Genomic DNA, 15692 nt, shown 5'->3' with positions numbered 1-15692 from the left:
ATAAAAAGTCATAGAGGCTATTTAAAGAAAGAAGCCTTGGTCAGAACTAGAGGTCCAGTCCCTTTACTAAGGCAAAGAAAAAATGCATCTGTTGGAATCTGGCTGAGCATGCCCTTGGCTAGCTGTAATACCCAGCTGCGCTAGTTTGCAGGCTGCGGCAAGGGTTCACGTACAACCCTCCAAGGCCCCGTCATTCCAGCCATAAGTGTAAGGAAGTCATATTGGCAGTGGGGTGAATGGGGACCAATTCAACATTAGTAGCATAATAACATGGTAAATGTCGGCAGATAAAGACCAGCACAGTTTGTCCAACAAAGTATCCAAAGTTTATCTGGTACTCCATGCAGGTTCCACTTCTTCATGATTATACACCGGCATACTTAATCTTTATCTGTCCTTGCCAAATCTGGGACACAATCTGCCTGGCACCGCCCTACTTCCCAACTACTGGAGTTGGCATTGAAGTCCACTCCATCCTCGATTCTGATCTGTCTTTGACATTTACAGGATTCAGACCTTTGAAGTCTGCTCTGCATCGATCTTAACCTCCCAGCCTTTGAAGCTGCTTCTGTGTTTGTCTCATGCATTCTTGAATTCCATCACCGTTTTTGTCTTCACAACCTCCTACAGGAGGGCATTCCAAGCATCCACCATCCTTTCTGTGAAAAAGTATTTTGTGATGTTGCTTCTAAGTCTACCACTCTGCAACCTCAACTCATGGCCTCTAATTCTACCACTTCCCCATCTCAAAAAAAGATAACATAACATCGTACTTATAAACTGCATAACCATAAGTTCAATGCGGTGAACAAAAGATTAAAAATAACATAACCTAAAGATGATTTGAATTAGTTCACCAAGTATTTGGAGAATAGATAAGTTTTCAGCTGAGTTCTAAAGAGCTTGTAAGAACAAGCACTACACAACAGTGGCCTGAATTCCCTGTCATAAAAAGCAGCCTGAAATGCAAATGTATTTTACAAGGATTTCTTGCTCTTACATCCTTGAGCAGATGGAAAATAAAAAAATGCATGTGATTCTCTCTTATGTTTATGGAATGCTATGAGAAATCTATCAGATATATAGATTGAAGCAATACCATACGCAACTTTGTAACAAAGACAGCCCAGTTTAAAGAAAACACCCACCTCCACTGGAAACCAATGCAACTCACAGTAAAAAGGAGTCACATGATCATATTTCTTTAGATCATAAATTAATTTGACCCCTGTATTCTGAATCAGTCTGAGCCTAGCCATCTGTTTCTTGGTACATGTCAAATAGACAATGTTACAGTAGTTGAGAAGACTTAAAAGTAGCAACTGAACTAAATGTTTAAAAGCCGGAAACTCAAAATATAATTTTAATAGTACACAGTTTCCAAAGTGTGTAAGCATATTTACACCCACAACAGTGCCCCCTGTCTACCCCAGACTATGCCTATAGTTTCAGCACAGCCTCTTACATTTCCTCGGGTGCATTTCCTGCCTCTGTCTCTTTTTCTTTCTTGCCCAGCTCAGGTTTGATATATTTCCTTTCATTGATATTATCTAAGCCCTGTTTAATCAACACTGTTTGATGCCTGCAAAGCTCTTTTTCACCTATTTCTAGAGGGACCAAAGAACTGGTAGCTAGCAAAGACCTAATTTTTAAGTGAAGGCCACTTTGGATCTAAATGAGCTGAAGAAGAGTCATCTTTTCACGTGAGGCCTCAACACTGATGAATAATGTGTGTCAGTGACGTTGGTTGCCCAACCAACCTTTCAAACTTTTCATTTGGTATATCCTCAAGGCGGTCAGCATTTCTAAATACACTCTCTTTGTCTATTGAGAAATGCCTTGTCCTTCAAGCTTGTGGCTTTCCTGCCCACCCACTCCCCCCTTTTTGTTGTGAGCCTGGGTAGATAGACAGAAAATAGCAGAAAAAAAGCCAGAATGAGGATGAGAGCCACCCCAGATGTCTCCAGGGACCACCCTTGGGCATTGCATTGAAGCGCTCTGAAATAGAGCTTTATTGTCGTACAGCGAGAGATTAGAGAAACTGGTTCCTCTTCTCCCTTGAAAAGAGGAGACTGAGAGGGGACATGATTGAAACATTCAAGTTAATGAAGGGAAAAGACTTAGTAGATAAAAGACAAGTTGTTCACTCTCTCCAAGGTAGGGAGAACGAGAGGACACTCTCTAAAGTTAAAAGGGGATAGATTCCGTACAAACATAATGAAGTTCTTTTTCACCCAGAGAGTGTTGGAAAACTGGAATGCTTTTCTGGAGGCTGTCGTAGGGGAAAACAACCTCCAGGGATTCAAGACAAAGTTAGACGAGTTCCTGCTGAACTGGAGCGCATGCAGGTATGGCTGGTCTTGGTTGGGGCATTGGTCTTTGACCTAGGGGCTGCCGCGAGAGCGGACTTCTGGGCACAATGGACCACTGGTCTGACCCAGCAGCAACAATTCTTATGTTCTTATTTGTTGTGCTATTCCCATAAATTTTATTTATTTATTTAAAACATTTATAATCTGCTTAATTCCTAAGCAGCTCACAATAAAAACATGCATAAAAATTGGACAGACACCTACATCAAATAAGTCAAAGCGAGGTTAAAAACCCACACGTCTTATAAATTTCATTCTGCAGAACTGATTCAGCAAATTCTCAACCTCAGAAGCATTTGTAATATCAAACACCTGAACAAATAAATATGTTTTGAACAATTTCCCAAAATTTACATTTTTACACAATCACATTACTCCTGAAATTCCATTCCATAATATTGGGCCTGCCAGTGAAAATCTGGTCACAGCATATTTCACAGCTAATAACATACAATTCTCTGATCTCAAAGATCTATTTGGATTTATATAGCGCCAAGCACTTGTTCAAATAATCAGGCAAGGTACCATAAGTGCCTTGTTGAATAACTTTCAAGATTTTAAATTGCACTCTATAGTAAACTGGCAACCAGTGAAGTTTTTTTTTCAGAATCTGAGAAATGTCTTCAAAACGAGATGACCACATTAGTAGCTGGGCTGCTGAATTCTGCACACTCTGTAATGCTTTCATACGAGAGATTGGCAATCCCAAATAAATCCCATTACAATAATCAAGCCTTGATAATACCAGTGTTTGAAGCACTTGTCTCAAACCCCCAACCTGTTAGTACATTTTTCAACTGTGCTAACTTTCTTATTCCAATTAGCGCTACCTCTCTATTATATAAATTGAATTATGCAAGCAATTGCTAGTTTCTTTTGTCAGCATAATCACAGCCTCCAGTTTCTTGAGGCAAGTTTTTGCAAAATTCTGCTGCAAGAGTTAGCAAATTCTGTGGCAGCTTTACCAAAGGTCTGCCTAATTTTACATAAAAGATTTGAATCTCTTATGAAATACGGTATATGCCTTTTTGTTTCATTTACACACACACACCCATTTTACAATTGCGTTTTTAGCGCCAGCTGCGGCAGTAACAGCTCCGACGCTCATAGGAATTTTATGAGCATCGGAGCTGTTACTGCTTTGGCGCTAAAAATGATGCTACGGTTTTGTAAAAGGGGGTTATTGCATTGATAGTACCAGCTAGGTCTGTCCAATTCAGTGAAAAATATTTCGATTCGATTCACTCTTTGAATCAATTTTTCGATTCGATTTGATTCATTTTTAGTGACACAGCTTTTTAAGTTTAAACATTTTATTTAACCAAGGCAATATCAAGGAAATCGGGCAGCATTACCATATTCCCCCTCCCCAGCCCCCCTTCCGATTCTCAACTTCTTCAGAGCATCCCCAAAGAAAGAGTCCCCATATTCCCCCTCCCCAACCCCCCTGATTCTCAGCTTCCCTAGGCCCAGAGCATCCCCAAAGAAATAGGCCCCATATTCCCCCTCCCCGATTCTCAGTTTCCCCCTCCCACCTCCACCTCCCAATTCCATGGCCTCAGGAAAAGAAGAGAGCAATGCAGCAGAGAGATCCTTTACTTACGCTGAAAGTTAGATGCGGGGACTCTGGAGGACAGGAAAAATGCTTTCGAGAACGAGCCAGCCAAGAGCCAACAACTATAAAAAAAAATCAACGTGCTTGCAAGTTGCTGCTGCCACCGCCTTAGATTGCACACTTGCACAAGCACATGCGAATGCCCTTTCTTCTGATGTAACTTCCGGTTTCGCAAAACTGGAAGTTACATTAGATGAAGGACTCCGGCGGTCGTAGCAGAGAGAAAGCCCGAACGCGAGTGGGTCTTAAGGGGGGCCGACCTTGAATCGTTGAGTTTGATTTTTTTTTTTTTTTTTGGTGCAAACAAATCGATTAGAACCAATTCACCCGAAGTGAATCAATTCGAATCGCGAATCGGGCAGTACCAGCCTGCAGGGAAAAGCATGTCAGTGCCACATATTTTATTTTATTTGTATTTTTTGAAGGTGCAGATAAATAATCCCCTGACCCTACTTTTTTGATGAAGACAATCTGTGATGCTTTGCATAGAGCCTGTAGAGAAGGACATAGCTTTATGGTTTTATTTTTTGTTTCTAAAAAAATAGTCTTATTACACAACACAATAAAGTGGGCATTAGAAATAGATCTGGGAACAAAAGGAGTATAACAATGTACCAAAACAGACCCTAAGATATCATATGCAGGCTTTGGGTTAGTGATCATAGGAATGTTTTGATAAGCTTAAACTACAGAACAAACATTTATAGCCCACTGATTCAAGAAATACATCCTTCCTTTTGTGCATAATAATAAAAGCATTTATATTACTGTACAATAGAAGAAAGGCAGTGTCTTTCCTCTGATGCTGAGCTCTCTTAATACAGTAGACTCTCTGTTAACCAGAACTGAAGCAACTAAAAAAAATCAAAGAAATACTTTAAATAAAAATGAAAATAAAATCAAGTTCTGGCGGATATTTAAGTGTAAACTTGGCATGCCACACCTAAGTACATCCACGCTTTGCCTACCACATATCCGGTAGTTTGTTTAGAACAGTTTATGGTATGGCATAGAATGAGGTATAGTATTAGTTAGGCCTATTTTTAATAATAACTCTCCAGCAACCAGAAACTACATTTATCTGGCATCTATCAATCCCCATGGCTGCCGGTTAACTGAGAGGCTACTGTATTGATCCTTCAGTAATTAAGAATCTTTGTAGGTTGTGATACATTTTTGTCTGTCCTTTAAAAAGCTGCAAGAGCTTCTCATATTACATAGCTTCTTCCATAGAGAGAAACTGTGGTGGCAGGTAAGCGCCTAAATAGCCCTATGCAGTTTCATTCCTGTCGCAGTGCCATAGATCTCTGCCTTTCCTTTCACATCTTTGCAACTAGGAATCCTCTGTAGTATCTGAGATATTTTGAATCCTGCTACTTGTTTTACCTCTACCACCTCTACTCAGGAGGTTGTTTATGCATCCACTACCCTTTTTCGGAACAATTATTTGTTACGTAACCTTTTTTTTTTTTTTTTTTTCTAAAATAGTTTCTCAAGCTGGTTGGTTTGAAGTACCCCCCTTATCAATCTGGTTTTCAGAATATCAGTGGCATCAAAACGGGGGGGGGGAGGGGGGTCATTATTCACAGTTCATGATTGGCTGAGACGAAAGGCCACCTAGTGACTTCCTGATTTAAACATTTACTCGGTCATTTTACAAATAAAGGGCACTGGATTATTACACAGCAGGAGGGCGCCCCTGAGTTTGCCCTTGACAAAGGACACGAAACGGGGCTCTGTAGGGCGATTGGTTGAGGCACTCCCTTTCATGGACCTCCTTGTTTGGTGGACATGGGCGATTTTCTCAAGATAAGTCCTTATGGTCGAATTTTTATCTTCAATGACTGTTATTGATTCTTAGTTGTTGACCTGAAAGTGGACTTTCTTGCTAATGATTTTACATGATTTAATGTTTTTGAATTCTTAGAGCTTGTTATGCACTTGGTACTTTGGGTACCATTAAATTTATTTATTTATTAATTATCAGTAAAAGGAAAAATACTTTTATACATAAAAAAAATAATTAAATAAGTCTCCAGGTGAGCACTATGATGTTTGTGGGTTAACCTGGCTCAGCATTTTGGTGTAAGCAAAAAAGAGGGGGTATAAAGGATAATTTATAATACTTGCTTTAAACGATCTTCTCTTATAAATTTGGCTTATAAATTTGGAAGTGGCACAGCAGCAATATTGTCCCCCGATGAAGGCTGATTGATAGCTGAAACACTCTAAGATCAGATTGAGCGTCAGGTAGTTCATGGTCCCCCAACGTTGGTTCTGGCTGGAAAACCATTAAGATAAGTGTTGCTGCTCTCCTTTAAAGAATATATTTAAAGTACATAGTTGATAAATTGATTTTAAGCTTTGATAATAGAAAAATAAATTAAGGAAATAACATTAAAAATTGATAAAAGGGTTGCACCCTCAGTTGTTTAGTTAGTTCTTTTAATCAATTAATAAATAAACAATTAAACTTGAGGTTAGGAAGGAGGTTTTGAAGTAAATGATTATATCACATGTATTCAGGATGAGGACTTGAAATAACATCCAAGTTATAAGAGGTCTCTTTACTGAGAACAGTGCATTTTTTATGATACTTCAACCTCTCTACTGATTTTGTGGATGAGTTCTATTGTTAAATTAGGGTATCATCTAAATCAGTGGTTCCCAACCCTCTCCTGGAGGACCACCAGGTCAGTCGGGTTTTCAGGATAGCCCTAATGAATATGCATGAGAGAGATCTGCATATAATGGAGGTGCCAGGTATGCATATCTTCTCCATTCATATTCATTAAGGCTATCCTGAAAACCCAACTGGCCTGTTGGTCCTCCAGGAGAGGGTTGGGAACCACTGATCTAAATGATTAGAATAGTGGGTTAATAAAAGTGAGACATCAACCATAAATGAAGTAAGATACCGATGTGCAAGAGAAGATCGTTTAAAGCAAGTATTATAAATTATCCTTTATACTCCCTTTTTTTTGCTTATAGATATTCATTTGTGGGTTGGATAACTTAGAAGTTGATCCATGTGTGTTGTTTGAGTTTCAGCACTTTGGTGTAGCATGCTAGGAGACGCCCAGGTGAATTTTTCATTGATTGAAAAAGGTTCCCATTAACTGACTGCACACCTGGTTTGACATCATAAATGCTTCAGTGAGTGTTATGAGTTGAACTCATTTTGGTACCTTCAGTCCCAAAAAGAATCGAGAGCAAGTTTTTCTATAAGAGACATTGGATTTCAAGACCCCTCTCAATAAGAGTAGACTTTATATATATATATATATATATATATATATATATATAAAGTCAATGAGAGAGAGAGAGAGAGAGAGATACTTTTATTTATCGCACTGAGGAAATATATGCCAAAGCGAGTGTTATCTCACAAACAGCAATGAGATTGTGTGCACTATAAAAAGACCTAGATGGCAGTGATTTCGGTAGCTGGCCCAAGATTATGGAATACAATGAAAGGTTCATTTGAGATTGTGTTCTGAATTTAGACCTTTTAAAAAACTGCTGAAAACTCATCTGTTTGTTAAAGCTTTCTATAAATAAGGAGATGTTGGTAGTTCTTTCACTGAGCCTTTGATATTTTGCATTATCTTAAATTGTGCATAGATGTTGAATTTGTACATTTTAAGTGTGTCATTTTCATTATATATGTGAACTTGTTATCTGCCTAGTTGATAGGCAGACTAGAAATTTTTAAAATAAATAAAATAAATATATACATGTCATTAAGGTCTCATGACATATGGTTTTTGGTAGAGACTCTGAACCATTTTGATAGGTTGGAGGCAGTTCAGAAAGAGGCTATTTTATGATATGTTCTTCTGAAGATAGGTCCTCTGCTGTTCTTTTTCTTGTTGACATTTGTTAGCTATCCATTTAACTGCAAACGGTTCTAGTTTAATTTTTCAAGGTATAGAGTTATAGTTGAGTTCAGTAAAGAATCACCCATGTGTCGATACTGGGGCTGATCCAGTGGCTTGATTCCGTTGCATGGGTTGACTAAGACAGGATGCCGCAGAGGCAGCATTCATAGCCCTTGGAAGGCAGAGTGTAACCACTAGAACAGTGTTTCTCATCTCAGTCTTGGAGTACCCACTTGCCAGTCAGGTTTTCAGGATATCCACAATGAATATGCATAAACTTGATTTGCATACACTGCCTCTATTATATGCAAATTTTTTTCATGAGTATTCATTATGGATATCCTGAAAACCTGACTTTCAAGAAGGTACCTTATCAATAAAATAATTTAGCAAAGACACCTCTACTACCTAGTAACACATTTCTAGAACTAGCTAAACACCTATCAAACGGACCTCAAAATCCAAAGGATATAACTCCCAGGGTCCAAAGGCTCCACTAGAGAGTTTCACAATACTATCATTGGTCCACTCCGGAAAACAAAGCCAGAGACAAAAAACTCCCCCTAACTGGAAGAAAAGGACTCTGGCTCAAAAGCCGGGCTCGATATAAATGCTTGAGTCTAAAGTCTAAGAGGTAAATCAAAGTTCCAAGGTGTGACAGGAAACCTTCCAAACCATCGAAACTGATTACAAAAAAGTTTCGCGCTATGTGGGTTGCACACTAAGTTTGCAGAATACCCCTTATACCCAACTAGCAGTTATGTGCATGAATGTAACATTCATGCATATAATTGCTAGTATTTTATAATCTTAGGGCCAAATTCTATATATGGCACCGAAAAAATCTGCGCCAACTAGAACAGCTCTTAGCATGATTCTATTAAAGCACTCGTGTCAAAAACAAGGCCCGAGGGCTGAAACCGGCCCGCCTGGCCGTTTTATGTGGCCCGTGGTGACTGTGCTGCATCTAAGTGCAGCCCCACTCCCAGCAGCGCTCCAAGCTCCTCACCACGCTGCCTCAGAACCCATTTGCAGGCAGAAGGACCCAGTCCCAGTATAAAAGCTAGGTTGGAGCAGGGCGCTCCACACAAGTGCCTGATCGTGCCACAGATGTCTAAGGGTGAGGAAGGATCTATACTTCTACTAAGACTAAGTATCTTAATAAAAAATTTGGCTCTTAACTTAGCTTGTGTTTTATATTTCAGCCCCTTATGTGATTGAATTTGACAGTCCTGTATTAAAGGCATATGACTTGTATAGAATCGCGCTTGGTGGCCGTGCATATCTCTAACATTTAGGTGCACCTATTTAGGCCAAAGTTTTGCACGGATCGAGCATATTCTATACCAGTGTGCTAAAGTTTTAGGAATGCCCACGATCCACCCATGCTCCCTTTTGAGATTAGAACATAAGAATAGCCTTACTGGGTCAGACCAATGGTCCATCAAGCCCAGTAGCCTGTTCTCACAGTGGCCAATCCAGGTCACAATGGCCAAAACCCAAGGAGTAGCAATATTCCATGCTACCGATACAGGGCAAGCAGACTGTGGGCTTTTCCTCCAGGAACTTGTCCAAACCTTCCTTAAAACTAGCTACGCTATCTGCTTTTACCACATCCTCTGGCAACGCGTTCCAGAGTTTAACTGTTCTCTAAGTGAAAAAAAAAAAATTCCTCCTATTGGTTTTAAAAATATTTTCCTGTAACTTCATCGATTCACACACTAGAACCGATGCGCTCCATTTTATATAATTTGCCTACCAAGTTGCGCACGTAACTAATTATGAAGTGTTAATTACCAGTTATTGGTCTTGTTAAACAATTAAGTTGTGCACACAAATCAGCTGTGCATATCAATTTGGATATGTACCCAACATATGGCGCTATATACAGAATTTGGAGGTTGGTGCACAAATTGCGTGGATGTTTAAGTGCTAAGATTGTAGAATGAGGGGGACTGTTCATTAATTTTGCATTTAGTGTGTGGAACATGCTAAACTTTACTGCACTTTAAGGAAACTTAGGGACCCTATTACTAGTCTTTTTAATCGCTGCTTACTGAATAAACAAAGAATTTACAAAGGTATTTTGCATGAGCTTGCAAGACATACAAATCTCTTCTTCAGATAATAATAATAATAATAACAGTTTATATACCGCAGGACCGTGAAGTTCTATGCAGTTTACAATGAATTAGAAAGATTCTATAAATTAAAATGAATTACATTGAATTAGAAAGATTCTATAAATTAAAATGAATTACATTGAATTAGAAAGATTCTATAAATTAAAATGAATTACATTGAATTAGAAAGATTCAATGCCGTTTACAATGAGTTAGAAGATTCTACAAATTGAATGGAACATTCATAATTAGAGATTAGTGGTTAACAGTTTACAGGATCAGATTTGGGGGGTGAGATTGTGATGGAGTCGATTGTACAGATTCATTACCTAGGTACTTCAAGAACAGGTATGTTTTTAGATGTTTTCTAAATTCACCATAGTTATTTGCGTGTATAATTAGTTTTTCCAGGTCTTTGCCCCATATGGCTGTTTGATACGATAGAAGTTGTTGATGGGGTGTCTTAAATTTGCATCCTCTAGCCGATGTGGAAACAAACTTCAGGTGTGTTCTTCTCTTATGTCTGTTGGTTGAGAAGGAAAAGAGGTCAGTTATATATTTAGGGGCTAGACCGGATAGTACCTTGAAGCAGAGACATCCCAGCTTGAACTTCGCACGTGCCTCCATTGGCAGCAGTGCAGGAGTCGGTAAGAAGGGGTTATGTGATCGGACTTCTTCAACCCAAAGATCAACCTGACTGCCGCATTTTGTATAAGTTGTAGTCTCTGCAGATGTCACCTTTTAGTTTACTGTTGGTGCCTCTGACAGTAGACATTAATTTGGGTTTGCCTGCTCTGGTAATTAGATGCCTTCAGTCAAAGTTGTGTTGAGAGCTAAGTGAAGACTTCTCTAAATTTGTGACTTTTTTGGCCATCTTTTTACTTTTTGAGAAAACAATATTATATATATAAAAAAAGAAGAAAACATAAAAAGCAACTTAACAATTATGATATAGTTACAACTAAACATCTAGCCTCAGAGATTGATCACATGATTAAACGCAATGACTGGATGGTGAACTCTTGCGAGGAGGGTGTTATCACTCCCCATTGGAGCTGCATATCTCTGAGCGTATAAGAAAAATTTGATCACTCTCTAGAGCAGGGGTGTCCAACCTGCAGCCCAAGGGCCGCAAGTGGCCCCATGAAGTATTTTGTGCGGCCCCGGTTGAGGGCGATGCAGTGTTTTCCTCTGCTTCCTCTAGGTGTTTACTGTCTTGCTGGCTCCCTCCTCTGTCTTGCTGTAGCATTTGTGCAGCCCCAGAAACATTTTTTTCGGCCAATGCTGCCCAGGGAAGCCAAAAGTTTGAACATCCCTGCTCTAGAGACTATAGCCTTAGTATTAGATAGGAGTCTATATCTATATATATATTTAGTACATTTTACTGGTCTCCCATTTCTGAGTTGTAGTACCCTGGTTGTTCCAATTGATTCAGTCAAAGATCAGCAGAGCTAACAGTAAGGAAAGGGCAATTTGTCTGATCATTCCTCCCTGCCGTAGCTCTGCTAACATTTGTATATGAGCTGCAGCATTGGCAGTCAACATCATTAGCACTGCAAAAGAGAAAGGAAGACAAATGACTCAACTGAACTATTTAATATTGAAAATCATAAATAATTAGTATATTTTAAAAATTTTATTTGCTTCTTTCTATTCCACATTCTGGTTGACTTTCATTTATTCCTTCTGTTTGCTGAAATGCTTGTCCAGGCTAAAGGATGGTGACTGACTCTGGCCATTTGTTTTAATACCTCAAAATCTTTTGAGTATTTGGGTCTCTTGATGGCGGTTGTGTGCACCTGAAAACCTAGGATAGTAGTTTCATATGTGAAATCTATTCCTACGAGGCCCATACCACTTTCTGTTCTTGGAATATACTGTACAATCGCAACATACACTGCTGGGCATGAATTAGTTTTCTTGCTGTTGTAGATCTTCATTCTGGTGCTATATCGGAGCACAGATTGCAAACCAATTTATTGCTTGTATCTTATTCCATGTTGTTAAAGCACTTCTTTCTCGGTAATTTGTGCCCTGTGCAACTGGTGTCCCACTCTGCCTGCTTCACTACCAACAACAAAAAGAGGATTAATTCTAGGAGTAATTTTTTTTTTTTTTTTTTTGCATCTCCATATTTGCACAGTCATTAGTGCAAGGCTGATCATACCTTCTACTCCTAAATTGATATATGTGACTTCTCAAAAAAGCCCTTTTTATATAACTATATTCTTTCATAGAAATGTCTTCTGAGAAATTCCTCACTATATGAAGAGCACTGATGCTGCACAGCATCAACTCATCCACAACTAGGACTCCTAGACTATTGTAACATCCTACACCTGTCATGCCCTGCCAACATAATGAAACAATTACAAACAGTGCAAAATACAGCCCTTAGACTGATATACTCGTGGAAAAAACACGACCACATAACCATTGCCTTCCAAGACTTACGCATACTCTACAAATTCTACTTCATACTATTCAAAGCCCTGCATGGCGATGGACCAATCTATCTAAACAATTGCCTAACCAGGAACAACACATTCAGATCAAGGAGAACACAGGCACTCTTCATTCCCCCCACAATCAAAGGCATACAACGTAAGAAAATGTATGACGGCCTGCTAGCCACCCAAGCAATGCAACTAGACCAACACATCTCCAACCTGCTGGTCACAACATCCAACTACAAAACCTTCAGGAGAGAATTTTAAAAAACAAGTTATTCAGGAAATTTGTCAAGTCAAACTAACCTTCTCAATATATTCCCGGACCCTAATGCGTCTTCTAATTATCTATCTTGTAATTTCACTGGGGATGCCCAGACCAAATCTTTTGTAATCCGCCTTTAACCGAAAGGTATTGACAGAATAGAAGACACTAATGTAATGTCAATAAAAGTCACAATGCTATAAAATGTGTGTGGGGGGTGGGGGGTGGATATAGAAGCAAGGAATACCATCAACACCTGTAGGATTAAAGGTAAATCTGTTGTCAATTAATTTAGATTGTAAGCTCTACTAAACAGGGTCCGTCTCTTAAATATGTTGTGGTACAGCGCTGAATATGCCTCTTGTATCAGCACTATAGAAATATTAATAGTAATAAAGGTACTTAATGGATTTAGTACTAGGCACTGGAAGTAAACAGCTGCTTTGCACAAATTTTCTTTTAAGCATGGTAAGAACAAACGGGGTTAGGTTTAACGTTTCATTGTGCCAACATCCTGTTTCCAGTAGTGGCTAGTCTGCATCATTTTGGAAGTGCCCAGCAGATCCCAAACAGAAAACCGCAGATCAAGAGCTGGAGATACCTACAGCTTTTAATTTCAATACCTGTAGGACATTTATAGCCTTTATAGTGTTCATTTGTGCTGCAGAATAAGAACTGGTACAATGTTTGATTTTTGCCTTGGTTGCTTTGCTGTTCCCATCTTAACAGATAAGCTTGATTAATAAGGTCTGTAATGTCATATTATTTAAATAATAAGATATTTGTACATGAGCAGAAGAAAATATATAATGTTTCATTTCAGGATTCAAAGCGATCAGAATCCCTGATGGAACTTCACAACAAGAAATTAAAGCAGAAGGCAGAGAGTGAGAAGGGTAAGCCACAGGAGCGGAAGCCGTTTGACCGCAACCAGGACCTTCAAGTGAACCGCTTTGATGAAGCTCAGAAGAAAGCCCTACTGAAGAAATCTAGAGAGTTAAACACCAAATTTTCACATGGGAAAGGCAGCATGTTTTTATAAAACAGGGACAGCAAAAACAATTGCTCATGATGATATTTTTATAGTATTTAACACAACATAATTGTAAATACCTCCATAGGGAAATGCACCCACTCTGCCACTGCTTATAGAGGGGACAGCAATTAAACATATACAAACCTTCATACCCTGAAAGTCTGGCTGAAGGTCCCTGCCACTTTAATAGTTGGTATGGTACCTCAGTAGGATGTCAATGTGGAATTTAATATTCTTATAGGACTATCTTACCTTAATGTCTACCTTGGTGTGGTTTGAAAAAAATGTTAGATATTTTTAGTTGTTTCATTCATTTACAAAATATTTTTGTTACTTGGCTGCTTATATGCTGTGTTTTTGGGGTTTTTATTGTTTGTTTTGAAGATGTATGTGAACTAGCATTTTCTGAAACTATTTAGAACATGCCCCTTTCCCCTATATTTTCCTTCTAGATAATATATTTAGCCTCCCTCCCCCCCAACCATCAAAAAATAAAAGGTAAAATTATTATGGTTGGGGTTTTTTTTTGTTTGTTTTATTGTAGTATAATGTATTGCCATTAATGATACATTAGACCAAATATCTCAATTCTAAACAAACCACCTCAAGCCTAATCTGAGAACCTCTGCTCTAAACCATTCATGGTACATTGTACTTGTTGCCACAAATAGGGCCGACCGAATTTCGGTTTTGATGCTGCAACCAGCCTGAAATCCATATTCAGCCTTTTTTTTTGGTTTTGGCCAAGAGTACCTGTGTATTTTCAGCTGAAACTGAAACTTTTTCTTCTATAGTCTATGGCTCATCTCCTTTTCTCCCCCTCCCTCCCCAATCATAAACCCAGACCCACCTGTAGGCTACCACTGCCGCAACCCCAGAGCCTATCTTACCACCCTAGTGGTCTGTTGGTGAGTAAGGGCAGGAGTGAGCCTCGGTTGCTCCTGCCCACCCTGTGTCCACAGTCAAAATGGCTGCCACAATTTCCAACAGCAGTCTTGTGAGATTGTCACTGGAGGTCGCAGTAGCAATTTGAGATTGCAGCCATCATGGGTAAGAGCAACTGTTGATTGCTCCTGCCCATACTTGCTCTGATATCAAAATGGCTGCTGTGACCTCTAGCGGCAATCTTGCAAGACTGCATTTGGAAGCCATGGTAGTCATTTTGGCTGTAAACACAAGATGGGCAGGAGTAATTGGGGTTTGCTTCTGCCCTGACTCAACAGTACAGTACTAGGGTGGTAAGATAGACCCAAGGACGACAGCAGTAGCCGACGAAGGGGCTTGGGGGAGAAGAATGGTGCAAACTATGAGTGGGTCTCAGAAGGTGGTTTCTTATATATATATATATATATATATATTTATTTATATAGGCAGGGGGGTTGATTTTGGTTTCAGCCGAAATCAGGTACCAACTTTCAGTTGCCCTCTGTCCACAAATATGAGATATTTCCACTGGTGTTACGGATTCTTCCAGCATTGCTCTTAAGAAAAACTAGTAGCACATTGAATATGCTTTTTGTTTGAGTGGAGCGCAATCAAACATTTGTGTCATAAATTCAAATTTGTTCTTTTCTGCATAGGTAAAATAGTACCCTCTGCTGCTCATATCAAGGAGAAGAAAGCAGTAAATTGCAGTTATTTAGTAATGTTCCTGTGGACAAAACAAGAAAGAATCCAACGGGTCTGCACAGGAACTTTTATTTGAGTCAATAAAATATTGTTTTCCAAAAACTGGTTCTCATATGTTAGAATAGTGTTTTCAACTAGTGCACCAGTCTGCAAAAATTTCCTGCCGGTTCATGAAGAATTTGAAATATGGGAGTTTGCAATTTTTGCTTTTTATTTTACGTTTCACATTTTTAAGTTTTATCATTCTTTCTTTAATCCTTTTCATTTTTTGAAGGTTTGAGACTATCGTTATCACATTGATGATGTAGTTTTGGCGCGAGG

The 15692-nt window shown here is 39.0% G+C and overlaps 1 protein-coding gene across 1 annotated transcript in view; it reads left to right on the top strand.

Moving 5' to 3' along the window:
* The window catches only part of GPALPP1 (GPALPP motifs containing 1), an 81378-nt gene extending 67126 nt beyond the window's left edge, over positions 1-14252 (top strand). The window contains exon 8 of the mRNA XM_033949166.1: positions 13530-14252. Within this exon, the coding sequence (XP_033805057.1) occupies positions 13530-13748 (219 nt within the window). The 3' untranslated portion in view covers positions 13749-14252. The remainder of the gene's footprint in view (positions 1-13529) is intronic.
* Positions 14253-15692: the final 1440 nt, after the last annotated feature.

Source organism: Geotrypetes seraphini, chromosome 6 (genome assembly GCF_902459505.1).
Source record: "Geotrypetes seraphini chromosome 6, aGeoSer1.1, whole genome shotgun sequence".
NCBI lineage: Eukaryota > Metazoa > Chordata > Amphibia > Gymnophiona > Dermophiidae > Geotrypetes > Geotrypetes seraphini.
This window is presented reverse-complemented; position numbering and strand designations above follow the sequence as displayed.